This window comes from Urtica dioica, chromosome 6 (assembly GCF_054948205.1).
Source record: "Urtica dioica subsp. dioica isolate 48M chromosome 6, U.dioica_male_clone48M_v1_H2, whole genome shotgun sequence".
In the NCBI taxonomy this organism is placed as follows: Eukaryota; Viridiplantae; Streptophyta; class Magnoliopsida; order Rosales; family Urticaceae; genus Urtica; species Urtica dioica.
In genome coordinates this window covers 42022257-42046684 of record NC_142761.1, presented here as the reverse complement: position 1 = coordinate 42046684, position 24428 = coordinate 42022257, and the positions used below count along the sequence as shown (strand labels likewise).

Below are 24428 nucleotides of genomic sequence, written 5' to 3'. Positions count from 1 at the left end.
TTTCTTCACAGATCTCTCTTTGGGATGGCATTATACCCGCAAAGGAAAATGCGAAGTTTTGGATCCACACGTCAAACAAATACCGTTTCATCGATCAAGTAAGCTATATCTTTTTTAGTACTCCCATCGGAAGCTCTTTTCATGCCATGTTTTGTCGACCTAAAAAGTTTTATCTTTATTATTTTATTTTTTTTACAGGGGAATAATTTGCGCGGCAAGGATTTCAACTTGACGATGCACTGGCACGTGATGCCAAAGACCGGAAAAATGTTTGCAGACAAGATAGTCATGTCTGGATATCGCCTTCCTGAGGAATATAGATAAGCCTTTGACTAGACTAGTGTAAGCTTGGTCTTGTAAACTCTTGAGTTTGAGAATGTGGGATATATAAATACATTCTCGGTTGAACCTGAAGAAGAGATCAGTCAGAAAGGATTCTTAGATTTTTGGCTTAAAAAACTTGGTTCGAGTATGACATGAAATGAATTGATATCCAAGTTTCTTCATAGCAATATAATTTCATGAATGAACTTGTTACTTATCCGTTTTCAAATATGGATTTTTGCACCTTTTTGGACAGTTTTCCCTGCAGACATATACCTTATAAAATGCGCGTGGAATCAATTTGAAAAAAAAATATATATATATATATATATATATATATTGAATTTCTTTGAAATTTATAGGAAAGTCTGTTATAAAGAATTGTAAAACTCCATATGGATTTGGACTGAAACTAAAGCAACTTCATCTCACTCTATAATTGTAGTGAGTGTATTTTTCTAAAACAAATTTTAAAGATTTGTTAATAATTATAAAGGATTTGGTTTGATCTCGTGTATAGGCGCGTCTACTGAATTTTAGGAACTTTAGTATTTTTTTTAGAAACGAAGTGTATAATAAGGATTTTGTTGTCCTTATCAAATGGTAAAAAGAAATCAATCCGGTTTGGTATACGTATGGGACAAGAAAAAAAAAAACAAACGAAAACAAGATGAAAAAGTCGATTGAAATTTGAAAGCAATATGAAATCATGTCTCGAACTCGAACTAAATCTTAGTTTACAGCTTTCTTGTAAGCTAATTGTCGAAAATAATCACGTCCAGTTAAAAAAGTAAAAACAATTTATTTTTCGAGAAAACGGAGATTATATTCTGTTCATTTTTCTCGAAATAATACTTGTATTTTTTTTTCATTTATCTATTTTCTAATGGTAAAAAATAAAGTAAGACTATCACAGTCAATAAATGGTACAAGTTCACTTCTAAAAAAAATGGTACAAGTTGAACTGAAACATATATAACAATTAAACTATTTCTCAAAATAACCCAAAATTTTTAGTATTACACAATTTGTTTCTATAAGCTGCCTCGAATTAGTTACCACTACCACATTAATTTTTGTTGAGTGGAGTTATATTTTTCTTAAAATAACTCAAGATCTTCATTTATTCTACCACACAATTTGTTTCTATAAAAGCTACCTCGAATTAATCATAAGATTGTTTTTCTCCGAGTTTGAGTAATGATTTCATTACATCTGAAAATGGATTTCCTCAACTGAAATTCAGACACTCCAAATGAAACTAAAACGATTCATATCGCTGCCAGTCTTGTCGGCGATTCTTCTTCTGGGATTCGTGTACTGCGTCACTGTGTTGATCTTCATCGAAGACTGGGTTGGGTTGCGAAGCTCTTCGGGGAAATTGAACTCTCTGATCTTCACCTCAGTTTTCGCTCTCTGCCTCTTCTCTTTCGCGGCTTCGGTTCTCACCGATCCAGGACACGTTCCGGCTTCTTATATCCCCGACGTTGAAGATTCTCGGATCTCTAATGTACGTTCTGTTCAAGACTCTACATGAATTCGTGTTTTCAAAGTTGATTTTTTTTAGTTTGCGTTTGAAATATATTTGAAATCTTTGCCTTTTGGTGGAATTGAATTGAACCTCTCTAGCTTTTCTCTGCCGCTTTAAACTTTTTCTTCGATGCTGTGAGTTACTAGAGACTATAATTCGACACTTTGCTTTGCAGTTTTCTTCCATTCTGGTCTTTGCTTCCATTTTTTTTTTTTTTTTTTTGAAAGTTGAATGGCATTGAATCAAAAGTACGAATAAGATGAAAAGATTGAATGGTGTGAGACTTGTTAGAGAAGCATTAGATTTTTTTTTTCCGAATACTTACGCACTAGAACGCTCCGTGTTTTCGGGGATAGTGTTACCTTGACAGTCCTCTAATAAAATTACGGCGTGGTCAAGGGAATTTTAATCATTAAGGGAAATTATAGCTGCTTCATTCATGAGTTCTAAAATCCGTGACATACTATTCGAGACTTACCAGTGTTTATGAATTTATGGGTAGAGCCGAGAGGTTAAATAAGAAGGTGCTTGAGGTTAAATAAGAAAGTAACGGACGTGATCCCGATAGCTAATGAATGGTCGATGCTGCTTGTCGGTCTAAATCAGAGGCGCCGGTGCTGAAAACAGGCTTCGAAGCTTACTAACGGGTGAAATTAGCAGAAAGATTAAAAAAAAAAAGCTCATCTTTTGGAGAAAAATCTCCAATAGGCAGAGGAGTTTATTTTGAAAGGACGACTTACTTTGATTCAGCCCTTGTTAAGCTCGCTGTCCCATTTCAAGCGCCCGCTACCATAGCTAATCTCATGAAAAAAAAAAAAAAAAAAAAAAAAAAAACACTGATGCAAGGCTTTGTTTGGGAGAATTTTGACGAGTTGCAGTCATCTCATCTGGTTTCGTGGCAAGTAATGTGCTGGCCAAATACCTCTTGGAGGGTTAGGGATTGGGAATATAGTGTATATTGTGTTGAGAGCATTGAAGACGAGGGATTTATTAGCGGTCGAGGACCCTGGTTTGACGACTCCAATGCGGTTTCGGTGCAAGATTTTCTATACTCCCTTGTCTCAGAAGACGCGGAGATGGATAAACTCCCTGGCCAAAGTGTTAATGTTTTTTTTTTCCGCTGGTTTCGTGCAAAGCCGAAACCCGCAGAATACTGCTCCTTCCAAGTCGGTTTGTCATATGTAAGAGGTTTAGTGAATCAAATGGACCATCTTTTCTTGTACTGCAACGTGTAAAGAAGCACATGGGAGGGTTTCTGGCCAAGTTGAGGTTATAATGGGGATTCAATTCCAACTGTGTCGACATTTACAACCTCCTCGATTGTGATGGTTAGAACCTCTGCTTTTTGCTGAAGCAAGCTGCGCTATCTAATCGTGTTTTTATGAAATACCGGGCTGGAAAGGAACATAAGGATTTTTTTTTTATATATAGAAAAAGATAACTTTGCAGGAGTCAGTACGGGTTAAGTTAAATGGCTCGAAAGCCAAATGGCTTTATATTAAAAATAAAACTTTCAAACAGTTTCCTTTTTCAGAGGTTTTAGGGGATTGAGCTGCTATTAAGATGTAATAGAGGCTGGACAGGGTTTTGTTTCCGTTCCTTTTCCTTTTTCCACGTATCACTTCCCTTTTTTCGATAAATATAATCTCTGTTTCTTTGGTGCTTATGATTGAAACCAAGTATTGAGTGCATTTGGAAGCATTCCTGTGATGACTAAACAAATTTGGTGGTAGAATAAAATGTAGTAATATGATTTTGTTCTTACAGAGCATACTGTCAAAGCCATGCGACAAATGTTCCACGCACAAGCCACCAAGGGCTCACCATTGCCGAGTCTGTAGAAGGTGTGTTTTGAGAATGGTATGTTAGCTTTCATTCATATTTCGTATTTTTGTTTGTATTTTCTTTGTGGGTCTCGGCAATACTGTCTGTTAAGTTGTTTCTTTCTCTGGGAAATATTTGTTTCAGGATCATCACTGTATGTGGATAAATAACTGTGTTGGTTACTATAACTACAAAGCCTTTTTCGTTCTCACCGTCTGTGCGACAATTGGAAGCGTCTATTCTACTGTATGCTGTTTCTCTCACTCCTCTACTTTTATTTCAACAAAATAATATGTTTACTCTCATCCATGAAAGTGTTTTATTCAGGTCATTATTATCGCCTGTATACTTCAAAAGGAATGGGACTTAGCTGGACTGGTTCAGCTCAAGCTGTTCTATGTTAGTGATTTTTTTTTTCACCATCCTCCCAATGGTTTGGTTAGATCATAAACCAGATTAGCATCCAATTACACTGTAAATCAGACTTTCTAGATGGGTTCATTATATTGAGGATTCTTCATTTAAGGTTCGTATATCCTGATAAGGCTTTAATTTATGGACTAACATACCATGAACATGATCTTTACAGGGTTTAATTTTGGACACCTTGTAGTTTTATTGTCAATTTAAGTGATCAGTGAAGGTGTTTTGACACCTAGTAATCCTATTTGCAATTAATAATACTGGGCAGGGTAAATGATTCTATCGTTTATGGTGATTATGCCTCTTCATCTTCTTATTTCATGGTTTAAGCAACCATACCATAGCAAGAAAAATTACTGATGATAGTCTTGTCAAAATAAACTGGTATGTTTTCATTAGGCATCAAACAAGATCATCAGTGGAGAAACTTAAACTTTCCTCGACAATTATCATTATTCTTGATACTTGGGACTATTTATCTTTGCGATAATAACTATTTCAGAGGTTTTTCAGGTTGCTTGTGGATGTATTACGGTCTCACTGAGCTTGATACTTGGGACTCTTTTGGGTTGGCATGTTTACCTTATTCTCCACAACATGACAACCATTGAGGTGGGCAATCACGCACTGAAACTAGTTTCTTTTTGCATTTGTGTAGCCATTGATAGATTTAAAGATATTGTTCTGTTACCAGTACTATGAAGGAATACGGGCAGCGTGGATGGCAAAGAAATCTGGCCAAGATTATCGGCATCAGTTTGACCTCCATGGTTACAAAAACATTACCTCGGTATCTTTCTCTCTCTCTCTCCCTCTCTTGGTTGAATAATTCAATTGGCTACTCATTATAGGCCTTTTGGCACCGGTGGTCTCTTTAACTGATTGGGTAGTTATACACTTTGGCCTTAAAACTTACTGTTTTCGAAATCACCTCTTGGAGCTTTTGATTTTTGGGGTCTGTAGCCCGTCTTTACACCGTAATTAGTTATATCACTAACTTTCATATCATGATTCGTAAAATCAAATATAAATAAATGAAGTAATTATGCGAGTGCTAAAATATGCACATTGAAAATTGGTTATATGCTCGGGTGGCAAAATTTAAAAGTTCACGCCAAAGGAAAAATATAGGGGGTCATAGTTCAACTACTCAACGGGTTTATTGGCCATCATCAGTATAGAAAAAAGCCTTCATTGTCCATCATCATTGATACAAACAGCCAATTTCCAAACATGATTGTATTTAGCTAACTGTGATTTTGGATCAGGTCTTAGGTCCAAACGTACTGAAATGGATGTGTCCGACTTCAGTAAGCCATCTTAAAGACGGTCTCACATTTCCGGTTTCACGTGATAATTCTTAGAATTTTTATTCTCAAATATAGGGGTCATATACCAAGACGATCACAGGTTTTTTTTTTTTTTTTTTTTTTTTTTTTGTGATGCTTAGTCTTTTATACACAAAATATAGATAGCTACTGTTCGTTCCTCCTTGGGCTAGGGTTGGCATGTTGGGTCATATATCAAGACGATCACAGGTGTTTTTTTCTTTTTATTTTTCTTTTCTGGATCCCTCGTACTTTTGTAAAACATCGGACGCATTCACCCAAAATTATACTCATAACTGTTACATATCGTACATATTTTTATAAAGCCAAGGTAGATTTGTGTTACAGACGTGGAATGTATAGAATTAATAATTATTTGTTTAGAATCAGATGATTTATTTAATTAGTTCATGTTATCTTAGTTTTTGGTGCTCAACCCACTAAGCATGTTATGGCTTATTTAAAACAAATAGCTTATGAAAGAAAGGCATAAAACTGAAAAGTAGAAATGTATCTAGTGTGTGAAGGAGATATGTTACATGATATCGTGTCAATGCGGTATCAAAGCCGGTCGTACAGACTTTGAATAAACTGGAAGAGGCATTCATGGAGGCTATGAATAAAAAGTAGGAGGCCGGGACCTTGAAATTCGAGAAAACTTGCTCGGCAAGGCTCGGTTTGTGGACGAGAACGCACCGCGTGAGGTGGGATTTCGAAGAGGCTGAGCAATCACGCGCTGAGGTGAGCCCAAGATCATAAGGTTTTGCATTGATGATTTGCACTTTTGCGAGAACGATCGTGAGTTTCAAAGCAAGCAAATGGTCGTGGAAGAAGGTTTGGATCACAAGGTCTACGTGTCGGCAGAAAGATTTCCTACAAACCAAACCGAACTCTCTCATGAGAAAAACCACATTAAAATTATCTTCTGGAGAGGTCCGTTTGATACCCAAAAACTGCTCAGCAACAATCAAACGATCTGAACTCTTATACAGCGGCAATCCACATGACCAAATATGGCACTATGAATCACATATCGGGGCAACGCAAATCGGAGGGGCTCCAATGTGATCAGTTCTTCGCCCATCAACGGACGACTAGTGACAATAGTGTCGGAATCGTGTCTTTCCATCTTAGACATCACATGGAAAGACTTTTGCGCTCAATACAATGTCTGTTGTGTATCACCTCTAAGATAAAGAAGCTGCTTGGACAGGGCTGGCCCTAATGATAGGCCACTTAAGCAAAGGCTTAAGGCTCCAATTTTTTTGTGAAAAAAATGTTATAAAAATAAGCCTCAAATTTTTGAAAAAAAGGTCTCGAATTTTTTTAAAAATAAAATATTATATCTAATTTTTTTAATATATGTTTAAAAAACCCTAAGTTTTTTTTTACTCTTGCTTAAGGTCACATATTAATTTGGACCGTCCTATGCTCGGGGGGATCGGAAAAGTCGAAGAACTATAAAACTGTTTGAGTGTACCAATTAACAAAGCTTGAATCTCTCTTGCCTCGAATAGTAAGAGTCCGAAATTAGTAATAAGTACGACTTTTCAGTCAAGTTAGTATAGAGTAAAATATAACTAGGGGATGAATGAAGTTTTCACGTTACAATTATTTCCTATGTTTCTATTCTCTTATATGTCCTATTACTATATGTTGAAGTTGATACTTCAACAGGTTTAAATTCACACGTCAGCTATCCATAATTATAGATGTTATATTTCTTCTTTTGTATTTTTTTCATTTGTCGTGTCTATAACCGATAAATTATCTGATGCTCACCTCACAGACTCTCTCAAGCTATCCATCCACGTCGAGCACTTGCTGTCACTTTTTGTGTTTTTGTCCATTTTTTGCTTTTCGATACTTTTCACAACTACTCTTTGACAAAAAGCCATTTCCGATTTATATATTCTTGTTTTTTTTTTCTTCCGATACGTACTTCTGTTGCGGTGGAAGAATAGCCATCAAACTCGATAGCGCGGTTTTCCAAAATAATCTTAACAGAATTATATATTTAATTCAGCGTCAGGATAAATATGATTACAGATTTTGCATTCCACGTCAGAAATCCCCCATCTTGATTAAACTCTTTTAGTGGTGTCTCCACCGACCTGACTTTTATTATGTATGGTATTCCTCGTTAACTATTTAATGTTTCTATTTTCTATTTAATAATACTTCTCTTACTTATTAATGTCTTTAATGTTCACCAGAAGTTTCAGGATCATCACTGTATGTGGATAAATAACTGTGTTGGTTACTATAACTACAAAGCCTTTTTCGTTCTCACCGTCTGTGCGACAATTGGAAGCGTCTATTCTACTGTATGCTGTTTCTCTCACTCCTCTACTTTTATTTCAACAAAATAATATGTTTACTCTCATCCATGAAAGTGTTTTATTCAGGTCATTATTATCGCCTGTATACTTCAAAAGGAATGGGACTTAGCTGGACTGGTTCAGCTCAAGCTGTTCTATGTTAGTGATTTTTTTTTTCACCATCCTCCCAATGGTTTGGTTAGATCATAAACCAGATTAGCATCCAATTACACTGTAAATCAGACTTTCTAGATGGGTTCATTATATTGAGGATTCTTCATTTAAGGTTCGTATATCCTGATAAGGCTTTAATTTATGGACTAACATACCATGAACATGATCTTTACAGGGTTTAATTTTGGACACCTTGTAGTTTTATTGTCAATTTAAGTGATCAGTGAAGGTGTTTTGACACCTAGTAATCCTATTTGCAATTAATAATACTGGGCAGGGTAAATGATTCTATCGTTTATGGTGATTATGCCTCTTCATCTTCTTATTTCATGGTTTAAGCAACCATACCATAGCAAGAAAAATTACTGATGATAGTCTTGTCAAAATAAACTGGTATGTTTTCATTAGGCATCAAACAAGATCATCAGTGGAGAAACTTAAACTTTCCTCGACAATTATCATTATTCTTGATACTTGGGACTATTTATCTTTGCGATAATAACTATTTCAGAGGTTTTTCAGGTTGCTTGTGGATGTATTACGGTCTCACTGAGCTTGATACTTGGGACTCTTTTGGGTTGGCATGTTTACCTTATTCTCCACAACATGACAACCATTGAGGTGGGCAATCACGCACTGAAACTAGTTTCTTTTTGCATTTGTGTAGCCATTGATAGATTTAAAGATATTGTTCTGTTACCAGTACTATGAAGGAATACGGGCAGCGTGGATGGCAAAGAAATCTGGCCAAGATTATCGGCATCAGTTTGACCTCCATGGTTACAAAAACATTACCTCGGTATCTTTCTCTCTCTCTCTCCCTCTCTTGGTTGAATAATTCAATTGGCTACTCATTATAGGCCTTTTGGCACCGGTGGTCTCTTTAACTGATTGGGTAGTTATACACTTTGGCCTTAAAACTTACTGTTTTCGAAATCACCTCTTGGAGCTTTTGATTTTTGGGGTCTGTAGCCCGTCTTTACACCGTAATTAGTTATATCACTAACTTTCATATCATGATTCGTAAAATCAAATATAAATAAATGAAGTAATTATGCGAGTGCTAAAATATGCACATTGAAAATTGGTTATATGCTCGGGTGGCAAAATTTAAAAGTTCACGCCAAAGGAAAAATATAGGGGGTCATAGTTCAACTACTCAACGGGTTTATTGGCCATCATCAGTATAGAAAAAAGCCTTCATTGTCCATCATCATTGATACAAACAGCCAATTTCCAAACATGATTGTATTTAGCTAACTGTGATTTTGGATCAGGTCTTAGGTCCAAACGTACTGAAATGGATGTGTCCGACTTCAGTAAGCCATCTTAAAGACGGTCTCACATTTCCGGTTTCACGTGATAATTCTTAGAATTTTTATTCTCAAATATAGGGGTCATATACCAAGACGATCACAGGTTTTTTTTTTTTTTTTTTTTTTTTTTTTGTGATGCTTAGTCTTTTATACACAAAATATAGATAGCTACTGTTCGTTCCTCCTTGGGCTAGGGTTGGCATGTTGGGTCATATATCAAGACGATCACAGGTGTTTTTTTCTTTTTATTTTTCTTTTCTGGATCCCTCGTACTTTTGTAAAACATCGGACGCATTCACCCAAAATTATACTCATAACTGTTACATATCGTACATATTTTTATAAAGCCAAGGTAGATTTGTGTTACAGACGTGGAATGTATAGAATTAATAATTATTTGTTTAGAATCAGATGATTTATTTAATTAGTTCATGTTATCTTAGTTTTTGGTGCTCAACCCACTAAGCATGTTATGGCTTATTTAAAACAAATAGCTTATGAAAGAAAGGCATAAAACTGAAAAGTAGAAATGTATCTAGTGTGTGAAGGAGATATGTTACATGATATCGTGTCAATGCGGTATCAAAGCCGGTCGTACAGACTTTGAATAAACTGGAAGAGGCATTCATGGAGGCTATGAATAAAAAGTAGGAGGCCGGGACCTTGAAATTCGAGAAAACTTGCTCGGCAAGGCTCGGTTTGTGGACGAGAACGCACCGCGTGAGGTGGGATTTCGAAGAGGCTGAGCAATCACGCGCTGAGGTGAGCCCAAGATCATAAGGTTTTGCATTGATGATTTGCACTTTTGCGAGAACGATCGTGAGTTTCAAAGCAAGCAAATGGTCGTGGAAGAAGGTTTGGATCACAAGGTCTACGTGTCGGCAGAAAGATTTCCTACAAACCAAACCGAACTCTCTCATGAGAAAAACCACATTAAAATTATCTTCTGGAGAGGTCCGTTTGATACCCAAAAACTGCTCAGCAACAATCAAACGATCTGAACTCTTATACAGCGGCAATCCACATGACCAAATATGGCACTATGAATCACATATCGGGGCAACGCAAATCGGAGGGGCTCCAATGTGATCAGTTCTTCGCCCATCAACGGACGACTAGTGACAATAGTGTCGGAATCGTGTCTTTCCATCTTAGACATCACATGGAAAGACTTTTGCGCTCAATACAATGTCTGTTGTGTATCACCTCTAAGATAAAGAAGCTGCTTGGACAGGGCTGGCCCTAATGATAGGCCACTTAAGCAAAGGCTTAAGGCTCCAATTTTTTTGTGAAAAAAATGTTATAAAAATAAGCCTCAAATTTTTGAAAAAAAGGTCTCGAATTTTTTTAAAAATAAAATATTATATCTAATTTTTTTAATATATGTTTAAAAAACCCTAAGTTTTTTTTTACTCTTGCTTAAGGTCACATATTAATTTGGACCGTCCTATGCTCGGGGGGATCGGAAAAGTCGAAGAACTATAAAACTGTTTGAGTGTACCAATTAACAAAGCTTGAATCTCTCTTGCCTCGAATAGTAAGAGTCCGAAATTAGTAATAAGTACGACTTTTCAGTCAAGTTAGTATAGAGTAAAATATAACTAGGGGATGAATGAAGTTTTCACGTTACAATTATTTCCTATGTTTCTATTCTCTTATATGTCCTATTACTATATGTTGAAGTTGATACTTCAACAGGTTTAAATTCACACGTCAGCTATCCATAATTATAGATGTTATATTTCTTCTTTTGTATTTTTTTCATTTGTCGTGTCTATAACCGATAAATTATCTGATGCTCACCTCACAGACTCTCTCAAGCTATCCATCCACGTCGAGCACTTGCTGTCACTTTTTGTGTTTTTGTCCATTTTTTGCTTTTCGATACTTTTCACAACTACTCTTTGACAAAAAGCCATTTCCGATTTATATATTCTTGTTTTTTTTTTCTTCCGATACGTACTTCTGTTGCGGTGGAAGAATAGCCATCAAACTCGATAGCGCGGTTTTCCAAAATAATCTTAACAGAATTATATATTTAATTCAGCGTCAGGATAAATATGATTACAGATTTTGCATTCCACGTCAGAAATCCCCCATCTTGATTAAACTCTTTTAGTGGTGTCTCCACCGACCTGACTTTTATTATGTATGGTATTCCTCGTTAACTATTTAATGTTTCTATTTTCTATTTAATAATACTTCTCTTACTTATTAATGTCTTTAATGTTCACCAGAAGTTTCAGGATCATCACTGTATGTGGATAAATAACTGTGTTGGTTACTATAACTACAAAGCCTTTTTCGTTCTCACCGTCTGTGCGACAATTGGAAGCGTCTATTCTACTGTATGCTGTTTCTCTCACTCCTCTACTTTTATTTCAACAAAATAATATGTTTACTCTCATCCATGAAAGTGTTTTATTCAGGTCATTATTATCGCCTGTATACTTCAAAAGGAATGGGACTTAGCTGGACTGGTTCAGCTCAAGCTGTTCTATGTTAGTGATTTTTTTTTTCACCATCCTCCCAATGGTTTGGTTAGATCATAAACCAGATTAGCATCCAATTACACTGTAAATCAGACTTTCTAGATGGGTTCATTATATTGAGGATTCTTCATTTAAGGTTCGTATATCCTGATAAGGCTTTAATTTATGGACTAACATACCATGAACATGATCTTTACAGGGTTTAATTTTGGACACCTTGTAGTTTTATTGTCAATTTAAGTGATCAGTGAAGGTGTTTTGACACCTAGTAATCCTATTTGCAATTAATAATACTGGGCAGGGTAAATGATTCTATCGTTTATGGTGATTATGCCTCTTCATCTTCTTATTTCATGGTTTAAGCAACCATACCATAGCAAGAAAAATTACTGATGATAGTCTTGTCAAAATAAACTGGTATGTTTTCATTAGGCATCAAACAAGATCATCAGTGGAGAAACTTAAACTTTCCTCGACAATTATCATTATTCTTGATACTTGGGACTATTTATCTTTGCGATAATAACTATTTCAGAGGTTTTTCAGGTTGCTTGTGGATGTATTACGGTCTCACTGAGCTTGATACTTGGGACTCTTTTGGGTTGGCATGTTTACCTTATTCTCCACAACATGACAACCATTGAGGTGGGCAATCACGCACTGAAACTAGTTTCTTTTTGCATTTGTGTAGCCATTGATAGATTTAAAGATATTGTTCTGTTACCAGTACTATGAAGGAATACGGGCAGCGTGGATGGCAAAGAAATCTGGCCAAGATTATCGGCATCAGTTTGACCTCCATGGTTACAAAAACATTACCTCGGTATCTTTCTCTCTCTCTCTCCCTCTCTTGGTTGAATAATTCAATTGGCTACTCATTATAGGCCTTTTGGCACCGGTGGTCTCTTTAACTGATTGGGTAGTTATACACTTTGGCCTTAAAACTTACTGTTTTCGAAATCACCTCTTGGAGCTTTTGATTTTTGGGGTCTGTAGCCCGTCTTTACACCGTAATTAGTTATATCACTAACTTTCATATCATGATTCGTAAAATCAAATATAAATAAATGAAGTAATTATGCGAGTGCTAAAATATGCACATTGAAAATTGGTTATATGCTCGGGTGGCAAAATTTAAAAGTTCACGCCAAAGGAAAAATATAGGGGGTCATAGTTCAACTACTCAACGGGTTTATTGGCCATCATCAGTATAGAAAAAAGCCTTCATTGTCCATCATCATTGATACAAACAGCCAATTTCCAAACATGATTGTATTTAGCTAACTGTGATTTTGGATCAGGTCTTAGGTCCAAACGTACTGAAATGGATGTGTCCGACTTCAGTAAGCCATCTTAAAGACGGTCTCACATTTCCGGTTTCACGTGATAATTCTTAGAATTTTTATTCTCAAATATAGGGGTCATATACCAAGACGATCACAGGTTTTTTTTTTTTTTTTTTTTTTTTTTTTGTGATGCTTAGTCTTTTATACACAAAATATAGATAGCTACTGTTCGTTCCTCCTTGGGCTAGGGTTGGCATGTTGGGTCATATATCAAGACGATCACAGGTGTTTTTTTCTTTTTATTTTTCTTTTCTGGATCCCTCGTACTTTTGTAAAACATCGGACGCATTCACCCAAAATTATACTCATAACTGTTACATATCGTACATATTTTTATAAAGCCAAGGTAGATTTGTGTTACAGACGTGGAATGTATAGAATTAATAATTATTTGTTTAGAATCAGATGATTTATTTAATTAGTTCATGTTATCTTAGTTTTTGGTGCTCAACCCACTAAGCATGTTATGGCTTATTTAAAACAAATAGCTTATGAAAGAAAGGCATAAAACTGAAAAGTAGAAATGTATCTAGTGTGTGAAGGAGATATGTTACATGATATCGTGTCAATGCGGTATCAAAGCCGGTCGTACAGACTTTGAATAAACTGGAAGAGGCATTCATGGAGGCTATGAATAAAAAGTAGGAGGCCGGGACCTTGAAATTCGAGAAAACTTGCTCGGCAAGGCTCGGTTTGTGGACGAGAACGCACCGCGTGAGGTGGGATTTCGAAGAGGCTGAGCAATCACGCGCTGAGGTGAGCCCAAGATCATAAGGTTTTGCATTGATGATTTGCACTTTTGCGAGAACGATCGTGAGTTTCAAAGCAAGCAAATGGTCGTGGAAGAAGGTTTGGATCACAAGGTCTACGTGTCGGCAGAAAGATTTCCTACAAACCAAACCGAACTCTCTCATGAGAAAAACCACATTAAAATTATCTTCTGGAGAGGTCCGTTTGATACCCAAAAACTGCTCAGCAACAATCAAACGATCTGAACTCTTATACAGCGGCAATCCACATGACCAAATATGGCACTATGAATCACATATCGGGGCAACGCAAATCGGAGGGGCTCCAATGTGATCAGTTCTTCGCCCATCAACGGACGACTAGTGACAATAGTGTCGGAATCGTGTCTTTCCATCTTAGACATCACATGGAAAGACTTTTGCGCTCAATACAATGTCTGTTGTGTATCACCTCTAAGATAAAGAAGCTGCTTGGACAGGGCTGGCCCTAATGATAGGCCACTTAAGCAAAGGCTTAAGGCTCCAATTTTTTTGTGAAAAAAATGTTATAAAAATAAGCCTCAAATTTTTGAAAAAAAGGTCTCGAATTTTTTTAAAAATAAAATATTATATCTAATTTTTTTAATATATGTTTAAAAAACCCTAAGTTTTTTTTTACTCTTGCTTAAGGTCACATATTAATTTGGACCGTCCTATGCTCGGGGGGATCGGAAAAGTCGAAGAACTATAAAACTGTTTGAGTGTACCAATTAACAAAGCTTGAATCTCTCTTGCCTCGAATAGTAAGAGTCCGAAATTAGTAATAAGTACGACTTTTCAGTCAAGTTAGTATAGAGTAAAATATAACTAGGGGATGAATGAAGTTTTCACGTTACAATTATTTCCTATGTTTCTATTCTCTTATATGTCCTATTACTATATGTTGAAGTTGATACTTCAACAGGTTTAAATTCACACGTCAGCTATCCATAATTATAGATGTTATATTTCTTCTTTTGTATTTTTTTCATTTGTCGTGTCTATAACCGATAAATTATCTGATGCTCACCTCACAGACTCTCTCAAGCTATCCATCCACGTCGAGCACTTGCTGTCACTTTTTGTGTTTTTGTCCATTTTTTGCTTTTCGATACTTTTCACAACTACTCTTTGACAAAAAGCCATTTCCGATTTATATATTCTTGTTTTTTTTTTCTTCCGATACGTACTTCTGTTGCGGTGGAAGAATAGCCATCAAACTCGATAGCGCGGTTTTCCAAAATAATCTTAACAGAATTATATATTTAATTCAGCGTCAGGATAAATATGATTACAGATTTTGCATTCCACGTCAGAAATCCCCCATCTTGATTAAACTCTTTTAGTGGTGTCTCCACCGACCTGACTTTTATTATGTATGGTATTCCTCGTTAACTATTTAATGTTTCTATTTTCTATTTAATAATACTTCTCTTACTTATTGTAGAGTTAGTATAGTTATCTAATAATTAAATAAATAATTTAATTATTAAAACACGTATGAGAAAAGGTTAGATATATGTGTTAACTTATATTTTTAATATTTGAATAAAGGAGCTATCATTTTTAATAGTTTATTATTTAATTATTCTGATCCGGTTTAAATCAAAATTTTCTAATTTATATCGTTGTAGCAGGTAGTGAACTCTTGATTAAAAACATCATTAATTCTTATTTCAAACATATTAATTAACAAAAAAAAAATTATAACTTCATTTATTTAATTTATATAAATGAAAAAAAAATCAACAAAAGTACAATAATTACTCACGAGAATATATTAATACATATATTACCACTTTCTTTTTTATATTTCTTTTTTTTTATTGCCACTTTCGTATTCTTATAAGATTACGTTGCGTATTTGTTATCTTGATACTACAATACTGGAAGTCTAGAATAGACTGCAAAAAAAAAAAAAAAAAAAAAACCCCTACTTTCAGTAATTCGTTCCTAAGTTTAAGAATTGGGATATAACAATAAACAAAGAAACACAAAGCAAAACAAAAACCGACGTGTATATCTCTCTCTCTCTCTAAACCCTACCAAAAAATAATCCAACCATTTCCAATCCAACTCTATCCAAAAAAACAAAAAACATGCCTTCGGTATCAAAAGAAGAGAATCATGATGACCTGAAATCCCTGATCGAGTCAGCCCGGCCGTTCCTCCGCGGCGAGCTCGAGAAAGTGGACCCACGTCTTCCGTCGCTCGTGGCGGTTCTCCGGTCAGTCGGCGCCGGAGAATGCTGGCACAAGCACGGCAGCTTCTTGGACCACCTCGTCGACACTCACCGGATCTTGACTCTCTGGCGAGCCCAAGATTCAGTCTCTCTCTGCGGTCTCTTTCACTCGGCCTACTCGAATTCCTACGTCAACCTCGCGATCTTCGACCCCTCCACCGCCCGCTCCGCCGTCGCCGACCACCTCGGCGCCGCCGCCGAGCGCCTCGTCCACCTCTTCTGCGTCGTCCCGAGGCAAACCCTAATCCACGACGACCTCCTCTTCCGATACTCCGACGCCGATCTCGTCGCCGATCTCAAATCCGCCCTCTCCGAGGAAGCGCTCTCCTCCTCGGCGGATGATGAGCCGTGGAGGAGGAAGCTGAACTCGGTGCTGCCGGAGAACGGCGTGGTCGTGAAGCACATCAAGACCGGCGAGGACGTTAGGGTTCCGAGGAGGCTCGTGGCCGTGTTTCTGATGATGACGATGGCGGATTTCAGCGATCAGATCTTCGGGTTTCAAGACGTTCTTTTCGAGAACGGTGATGGGAGGCTCGAGTTTAAAGGGAGCAACGTCGCCGGAGCTCTCTGGCCGGGGACTGGGAAGCCCGGGCTGTGGATGAACTCGGTGTCGAGAATGGGCGCTTTGTATCGCCTCATCGCCAGAGAAGAGGAGATTCTGGCGATCCAGCGGAACAAGAATAGATCAGAACAAGAAGAAGAAGAAGGTAGTAATTGCTTCTGGTAACCTTTTTTTTTTTTTTTTTTTTTTTGTATTTTATCGTGCTTGAAATTTTTACTCAGAAATAAAATTTTTATTAAATTTTCTTGATGTTTACTTATCATTACTGTTTTTTTTTTACTCTATTTAACTTTATATACTGTTTAAAAAAAATAATTGTTCACCGTTTTAGGTCACAACGAGAAGAAAGTGGTAATTATTTCTGATAGTCGTTTATATGTATTTTATCGTAACGTAAGAATAGCATGCTTAAAATTTTACTGCAAAAAATAACATTTTTAAATTGTGTAATTGATTTTCTTGATGTTTATTTATTTACTGTTTTGGGATCTATTTAACTTAATTTACTGTTTACGATCATTTCATTAATAAATAAAATAGTCATATTTACAGTTTGACATTGTTAAATAATCAACGTTTCGTAAATCTTAAGTAAATAACCACTTTTATATATTTATAGACGTAAACCTTAGGTAAATAACCACATTCATTTATTAGGCCACGTCATCTTTATGGTTATTTAGCTAAGATTTACGAAACGTTAGTTATATAGCAATTTCAACCGTTTTAATTGGTTATTTACCTAATTTTTTTATAAAATAATTATTTGTTGTTTTTAAAAAAAAACGCAATCTTTTGAAAGGGTTTAAAATAGCCGTTATTTTGAAAATGTTGCACTCCTAAAACCGTCGTTTTGTAATAATTTTCCCATAGACGGTGACCATTTGGAGCTCGTGATCCCGCCGGTGTTCGAGAACTGCACGAGGGTCCTGAGCGCCGATGATCAGATAATAGCCAGAGACTTGTATTGGGAAGCCGTCTGTGGGGTCGGCGGCGGCGAGTTGGGAGGATCGGCAGCGGCGGTGGAGGAATCGCTTCTGAAGTGCATCGAGAAGAACCCGTTTGTGGGAGAGCCGCGAGTGGTTCTGGGTCAAGTGTATTTGGGCGAAGGACGGTTCGAGGAAGCCGAGAGAGAGGCCGAGAAGGGTCTGAGGCTGATTCTCGAGTGGGGTAGCCCATGGGACAAGAGAATGTCTTGGGAGGGTTGGGTTGCTTGGGCTAGGGTTTTGGTCATGAAGGCCAAGGAAAAGTCTTGGCCTCATAATCCTTGGGGTATTCTCAACCTTGGCTTGGTCAAGTGATTGATTGATTAGTAGTAGGCTCTTTTCTTTGCTTATTTGTGTCTTTGGAATAATCCATGATTGTTTGGAATAAGTCTCTGCTAATTAGGAGAGCAATTTGGAGTTTGCCATAGTAGAGAGACGTAAATAAGGATAAGGAAAAGGAAAATCATGGATATGTCAGGTAATTTATTAATGGGAAATCTTCAGCATTATGTTTCTCTCTTATTCTCTTGATTAGGTTCTGTTAAGCTTTACTGCTTGGCATGCATACTCAATATTCACTCTGTTTAGGAAATTAAATCATGGTTAAGGGAGAGATATATGCTTGTTCATATTTTATATTGTTTAAATATCATTTCTGTCATCATGTAATGATTTGATGCATGATTCATGAACCTGACCATATGGCTAATGATAGTATGAGAATAGTATCCTCTAATATCTTGAAATCGGATGGATAATTTTTTGTAGGGAATTTTTGCTCATTACCAACAAAATTTATGATATAATAAAGAGCTACTTCACCTATTTATTTCCCAGTCTTTGGTACCATCACATAATCAAGACCAAGAACTTGGGCCTTAACTATAAGGCAAGAATTCATGAAGCCCGCCAAACCTACAGTTGGTGCAACTCCAACAATTCACAACATGGGACAGAAGATCAACAGGGAATTTGTCACAGCTAAGAGTAAATAATAAGTGGTTTATTACGCATTCTTACCTTTTCAAAAAAAATACAGATCTAAGAGTGTTTAGTAACAAACATGTCATTAATAGTGACAAGTTAGTCACTAAACAGTCCTAGATTTGTCTTAAAGAAAAAAAAAAGTAGGAATCTGAAAAATCTTTGAAAACACTCTTTTTGGTTTCCAAACCCCAAGAGCGACAGTGTACTAAAAGAAAGTCTTCATCTTCGTGGGTCCCTTTATCGGAACACTGCGCCGAGATAGTGTGACCCTTGCAAGTGCCATTAACTTCTCCATGTTTCTTCGATCTCTGCTCGTCTTGTCGAGATAGTCTCGCGATGTTGTTGTAAAGAGTCTCCCCTCCAACGGTCCTAATAGATCGCATTTGGTACACGATTTTGTTCTCTCTTCCTTTCTTACGGTATTTGATTATCTCTTGCTTCACATTACTTGAAAATTTTGGTTCTTTTCACCCACAATTTCTATTTTAATATTTTTCAACGTAATTATTTACTTTTGTGTCATTTCGTTCAACACCTGATTCGGGTTTCTTTTTCCTCCTTGAATTTGAGTTGACGGTGGAAAAGAAAACAAAATTTTAAAAAATTTGTAAACTGACTAAAATCCGTTAAATGGCTCATGGACCTTATTACTCTCCAATACTATGATTGACATAAGAATTACAGTTTGGGATTCCTTACAATTTTTGTTTTTGAATCAATAAAAAAGACTATCAAATAATTACTATATAACCAAAGTTAATTAAAAATTGTCAAAATTTGCTTAAGCAATCGTACAAGGAAATGTCAAATTTATTGATAAATATGTCATCAAATCCAGGGTCTGATGACAAGTCTTTTGCACGCACCATCCAAACGTATGGTGCGTGCGAAAGACTTGGACAAGTCATTTCTCGTTGCATCAGGTGGTACTAGTTGATTGACTTTATCCCACTTTATCGCATCAGGCGAAAGACTTTGGGGCATGAGGATATTGATGATCCCCATTTCCTTCCACCAAAAAAAAAATCTAATATGATACCATTGATGGAAGGAAAAAAAACGACATGTTGCTAACTATTTCGTTGTTCAAAATAAAAAATAATGCTTTATAAATTAAAATTAAATATACAAAACGTTGATATCAAGCACTTAATGTGACATGTCAAATAGCTATCTAAGGTCCTAGATGACGATATATATTAAAAATAAAAACCCCCAACAAGTTAGAGGCGAAATATATAAGTTGATAGTTGTACATGAGGAACCGCTTTGAAGACAGTTCTAATATATTTTGTTATTGATATCTTACTCATATCGTTTGGAACTCTAAAAGTGCGAATGATTGTAAATATATGAGGGAAAAGAAAAATAAAAAGGAAAATGAGAGAAAAAATCAAAATGATGCGTTGTGCTTGGAAGTTTTGAAAAATAAAAGGCGAAAAAAATAGAACTTGAGAGAAATATATAGAAATCCGTGCTCCACATGTAGATATTGTGCTTAGATTTCATTTTCCATTCAATTTTCCATGAAAAATAGAATCTTCAATGTCATTTATACATTTCCTCTCATATCTTTAATCTGATATTTATTCATTTTCTCTCTCCATCTAAATAACAGAAGAAAAGAAAAGAGATTTCATTTCCTTCCTTTTACGGTTCACGGGTTCGAAATGAAAGCCTAAAAGAAGAGTAATTTTTATTGGTGTGATATTTTAAAATTAAACGCACATAATTTAAACATACATACACAATATTTTCCATTGTCATAAAAAATATCGAAGCATAAGTGGCTGATTCTCACCCACCATTTTGGACACTTACACTCAGCTTTATGAAATATTAGCAACCATATATATGCCCTACTTCCACACATAATCTAATAATCTTTGACGTCCTTAAAAGGCTCCGAAAAAAATAAATCAATGTTTCTTCTGTTGTAACGAAAACAAAATCACTTGTGTATGTGTCAACGTTGTCCATTATCCACATGGCCTCACAACCTTTATTCCGCTATCAACGCAGCCTAAAACATTCAATCATTTTGGGGTTAATTAGCAAATGTAGAAGAAAGAAAAAGATATGGAGGAAAAAGAAGAAATGTACGTAGTACTACTTTTGACTATTTTGTTTATTTTCCACACGTGGTTTTGTATCTGAATTCAGCTTACATTATTCCAAAAATTATCTAAATTTAAACTCTTTTTGTTCACTGGGTAGTCTTTGCTGGGTATTAATCCAGATTAGTATTTATCGGAATAAAATAGTTGTTTTGTTGATGAAACATATTGAAATCATTTTTTAAAATTATAAACATTAGTTAAATGAGGATTAGCAAAAAATAGAAAATTAAAAATAAAAAAACAAAAAAATAAAAAGTCATATATACATCAATAGTTAACTTTTGTTGGCTTACATAGAAGTATAGAACATATATGGGGTTTATATTAAGATTTAGACTTGTTATCGGCCAAATTAGACACAATGAAACAAAAAGACGACATCATATGATATGACGAGAGACACCGGATTGCAAAATTTACAAATCTTGAGGTATTTAACAATAAAAAAGATGATATGCTTGAGGTATTTAACAATAAAAAAGATGATATGTTTGAGGTATTTAACAATTTAAAAAAAAAAAAAAAAAAAACTTTTAGAAGAAGAGACGGACATGGCATAAGGTTGCAAGATATCCCTATAAGTACAAAATTTGAAATCCCCAAATAGCTTAATAACTTCAAATCTCAAAACCAAATCTTGAAGTTTTGTTCTTCACTCGACAAACTAGCCTACAAAGCTCAAAATAATATCTCCACCATTACAAATATACCTTTGTATGTCACGATTACGAACATGTTGTCAAATTTGACTTTTTGACTGATCTTAACGACGCACTAGTTATAGAAAAATTGTCTCAACCTAGCACACCATGTTCATCGAGGTATTTACGATCAAAAGCACGAGATGTTCATTATCGCTTTTGTTTATTGTATTGGATATTTGTATTTTTAATAGTCTCTAAACTTTTATGATTGTGATATTTTGGTCTCTAAAGCATTTTGGTTTCTAACATACTGAATTACTTGCTCTTTTGGTCCTTGTCGAATAAATTTAATTTTTAAATTAAATTTCAAAAGCTAAACAACTTAAAATACATATATAACGAAAATAACATATTTAAATTTTTAAAAGTGTAATTTAGAGAATATACTACTCTAAAAATCTTCAACTGTCTTTTTATTTAGTGTTTTTATAATCAAAATATAAGCTCGCTAACAAGATATTTTAGTTAGTAAATACGTTTTAAGTAGTTTTTGTGTTACATGTTCTTTTTTAAAAAAAATATTTTTTTCGAAAAAAATCAAAAGAGCTACTAAATTAATTGGTTAGGGACTAAAATGCTCCAAGAAAAAGATTAGGGACTAAAATGCTCCAAGAAAAAGATTAGGGACTTATAAAGCACAATTACAAAAGTTCAAGGACTATTTGCGCTAAAAAAAATATATGGTATTTTATCACTTTGGTTTTATTTGGTTAGGACTATCTTTTTTTCTAAGTACCTGCAAAGGGGAATCATAAGTCATATGTGATATGATTAATCCGATTAATTCTGATTAGTCATTTTCTCTTTGTTATATATCTTTATTTACTCAGATATTTATACATATATGAATACCACACTATGAAAATTAATTTTTAGTATTATCTTCATATATTACAGAGGGAAAATGCATATTATCTACTCGCTAATTGGGTTACTTGTCTTGAAGATAATTACAGATTTATATATTGCAAGAAGAAAAAAACAAAAACAAAAGTAGTTGAAGGATCAACAAAGCTGATCATCATCAATAAAGATTTTAATAAAACTATATATAGGAGGCATAAAATATGATCAAACATGTTAGTACCCTAAAAAAAGGGTGTTCTTTTCATAGCTAATGAAGGGATTAATCAAGTTCCAAACTGTAAAGAGTATAGTATTTAAATGGAATTGAAGGAAAGCAAGTTGTCAGTATTTAATGTACATTAGGTTCAATCAAAGTAGTATTTTGTTGTGTAAAGTAAAGAGACATTTAAACTAATTATTGATTTTGTTGCTCCTTTATTCATTAACCAATCCCCAAAAAAAAATATGGAATTACCTTTTTCTCTCAAATTAGCTTTTGCTAACTGGCAGCACTACGACCTAAACAGAAAGAGAGAAATATTTAAAGAATGAAAGTGATAAAGTTTTCAGGCTACTATTTTATGCATGAAGAAAACTTATTAGAGATTCTAGTTCTTAACTTCACCTAATCACTTTTGTTTATTATAATTATTCACCAAACAATCAGACAATACTTTGCTCACTAAAGTTCTATCAATGATTTTGGATGAAGATTCAAATCTCTGATTTCTTATATTTTTATCGAGAGCTTTTTTATTTATATATATATATATATATATTAGAAATAGTCATTTATCATTAAAAACTATATATATATATATATATATATATATATATATATATATGAAATAGTCATTTATCATAAAATACTAACAAAAATAGCTCATTTTTTAACGAGTGTTACATAAATCATTGATGGTTGATATGAACCTCATTCAACCCGAAATCAAGTACAAGATTTAACCTCGAGGAAATTACCATGATTGAGTCATCCTAACCTAAATTCTCAAATGAGTAAAACATTCAAAAAACAAAAACAAAAAACAAAAACAAAAAAAACCCTTCTAATTAAGAGACCAAAGTGAGATTGTAATTCCCTAATTAAGCTTTGAAGAGTTTCGACCCCGACACTCCTTTCTCTCTTTATGAATTTTGTATTCTTGTTTATATGCTGAAAACTTAAGCAGGAGTTAATTTATCAACAAGCATATACTAATTATTCAACAACCCCTTGACCTTAACTGAATTAAGTGATAAAAATAAATAAAAAGAAAAAAAAAACAAGATAAGCTTTCGGTCAATTTATAAGAATCCATGGTTGACAACTTTTAAAATAACAATGAAGCAATTTTGACTAAATATTGCATATGACTTAAAAGATATGTTCCCCGTATTAAAGTGGAGCTGGTGCTAGAGCTTTCATATATATTTTATATATATATATATATAGACATATATATTTATTTTGTATCACAAGAGCAGTAGCTTTCATATATTTCTAGCTACGAGTTGTCATAAGAAACTTCCAAATAAAGCAAATTAACTAGTGATGATGATTGAAAGGATTTTAGTTGTAATCTTTGAGGAGAAAAAAAATATTAAAATAAATATAGAACGAAAAAACACAGCAATGTTAGTGTATGAACAGTTTTCCACTATTTTGGATAAACTATTTTCTTACAAATTACCCTCTTGTAGTGGAAAACACGGCTAACTTCCAGATAAAGAAAAGAAAAAGAGCAATAAAAATCACTGTTTTGTCTTTTTGGGGCAAATACTTGCTTCCGATTTCACGCTTTCAACTTAGCAGGTTTACTTTGAAATGCAATTAAATTTAACGACCGATTTGGCACAGATACAAATCCTTTTCTTTTACAGTTGTTAATTATTCTTGTCTCTTACTGTCCTTGTCACACTGTTTAAAAAATATATTTAAAACAAAAAACAAAACAAAAAAGCACAACAAAACCGTTATGTGGGTGAGTTGGCAAACAAGGTTTCAATTCTTTTCCTTCATTACTGGTGTTTAATTTTCGAAAGAAAAGTTAATGTCGGCATGTAAATTGTACTTTTAACTCACGTTTTATCAGCTCTCATGAAACAGAAAAAAAAAATAACAATAATAATAATAATAA

General features: G+C 34.8%; 5 protein-coding genes across 6 annotated transcripts in view; all 5 read left to right on the top strand.

The window, feature by feature from the left end:
- LOC149394304 (Signal peptidase subunit) overlaps positions 1–537 on the top strand; it is a 32259-nt gene extending 31722 nt beyond the window's left edge. For both annotated transcript variants that reach the window (XM_089618375.1, XM_089618374.1), the window contains exons 6-7: positions 12–98; positions 199–537. In XM_089618375.1, the coding sequence (XP_089474501.1) occupies positions 12–98; positions 199–324 (213 nt within the window). In that variant the 3' untranslated portion in view covers positions 325–537. The remainder of the gene's footprint in view (positions 1–11; positions 99–198) is intronic.
- An 814-nt stretch (positions 538–1351) lies between these two features.
- LOC149394303 (putative protein S-acyltransferase 15) lies at positions 1352–5755 on the top strand. The gene is made up of 7 exons (XM_089617787.1): positions 1352–1834; positions 3623–3715; positions 3824–3925; positions 4007–4078; positions 4616–4714; positions 4797–4892; positions 5371–5755. The coding sequence occupies exons 1-7, from the start codon at positions 1580–1582 to the stop codon at positions 5464–5466; spliced, it is 813 nt and encodes a 270-aa protein (XP_089473913.1). The 5' UTR covers positions 1352–1579; the 3' UTR covers positions 5467–5755.
- A 1905-nt stretch (positions 5756–7660) lies between these two features.
- On the top strand, positions 7661–9587 carry LOC149394302 (putative protein S-acyltransferase 15). The gene is made up of 5 exons (XM_089617788.1): positions 7661–7757; positions 7839–7910; positions 8448–8546; positions 8629–8724; positions 9203–9587. The coding sequence occupies exons 1-5, from the start codon at positions 7668–7670 to the stop codon at positions 9296–9298; spliced, it is 453 nt and encodes a 150-aa protein (XP_089473914.1). The 5' UTR covers positions 7661–7667; the 3' UTR covers positions 9299–9587.
- Positions 9588–11492: 1905 nt separating this feature from the next.
- On the top strand, positions 11493–13419 carry LOC149394301 (putative protein S-acyltransferase 15). Its single transcript, XM_089617532.1, has 5 exons — positions 11493–11589; positions 11671–11742; positions 12280–12378; positions 12461–12556; positions 13035–13419. The coding sequence occupies exons 1-5, from the start codon at positions 11500–11502 to the stop codon at positions 13128–13130; spliced, it is 453 nt and encodes a 150-aa protein (XP_089473658.1). The 5' UTR covers positions 11493–11499; the 3' UTR covers positions 13131–13419.
- A 2410-nt stretch (positions 13420–15829) lies between these two features.
- Positions 15830–18151, top strand: LOC149394300 (E3 ubiquitin-protein ligase). Its single transcript, XM_089617804.1, has 2 exons — positions 15830–16795; positions 17524–18151. Exons 1-2 carry the CDS (start codon positions 15946–15948, stop codon positions 17949–17951), a joined length of 1278 nt encoding a protein of 425 aa, XP_089473930.1. The 5' UTR covers positions 15830–15945; the 3' UTR covers positions 17952–18151.
- Positions 18152–24428: the final 6277 nt, after the last annotated feature.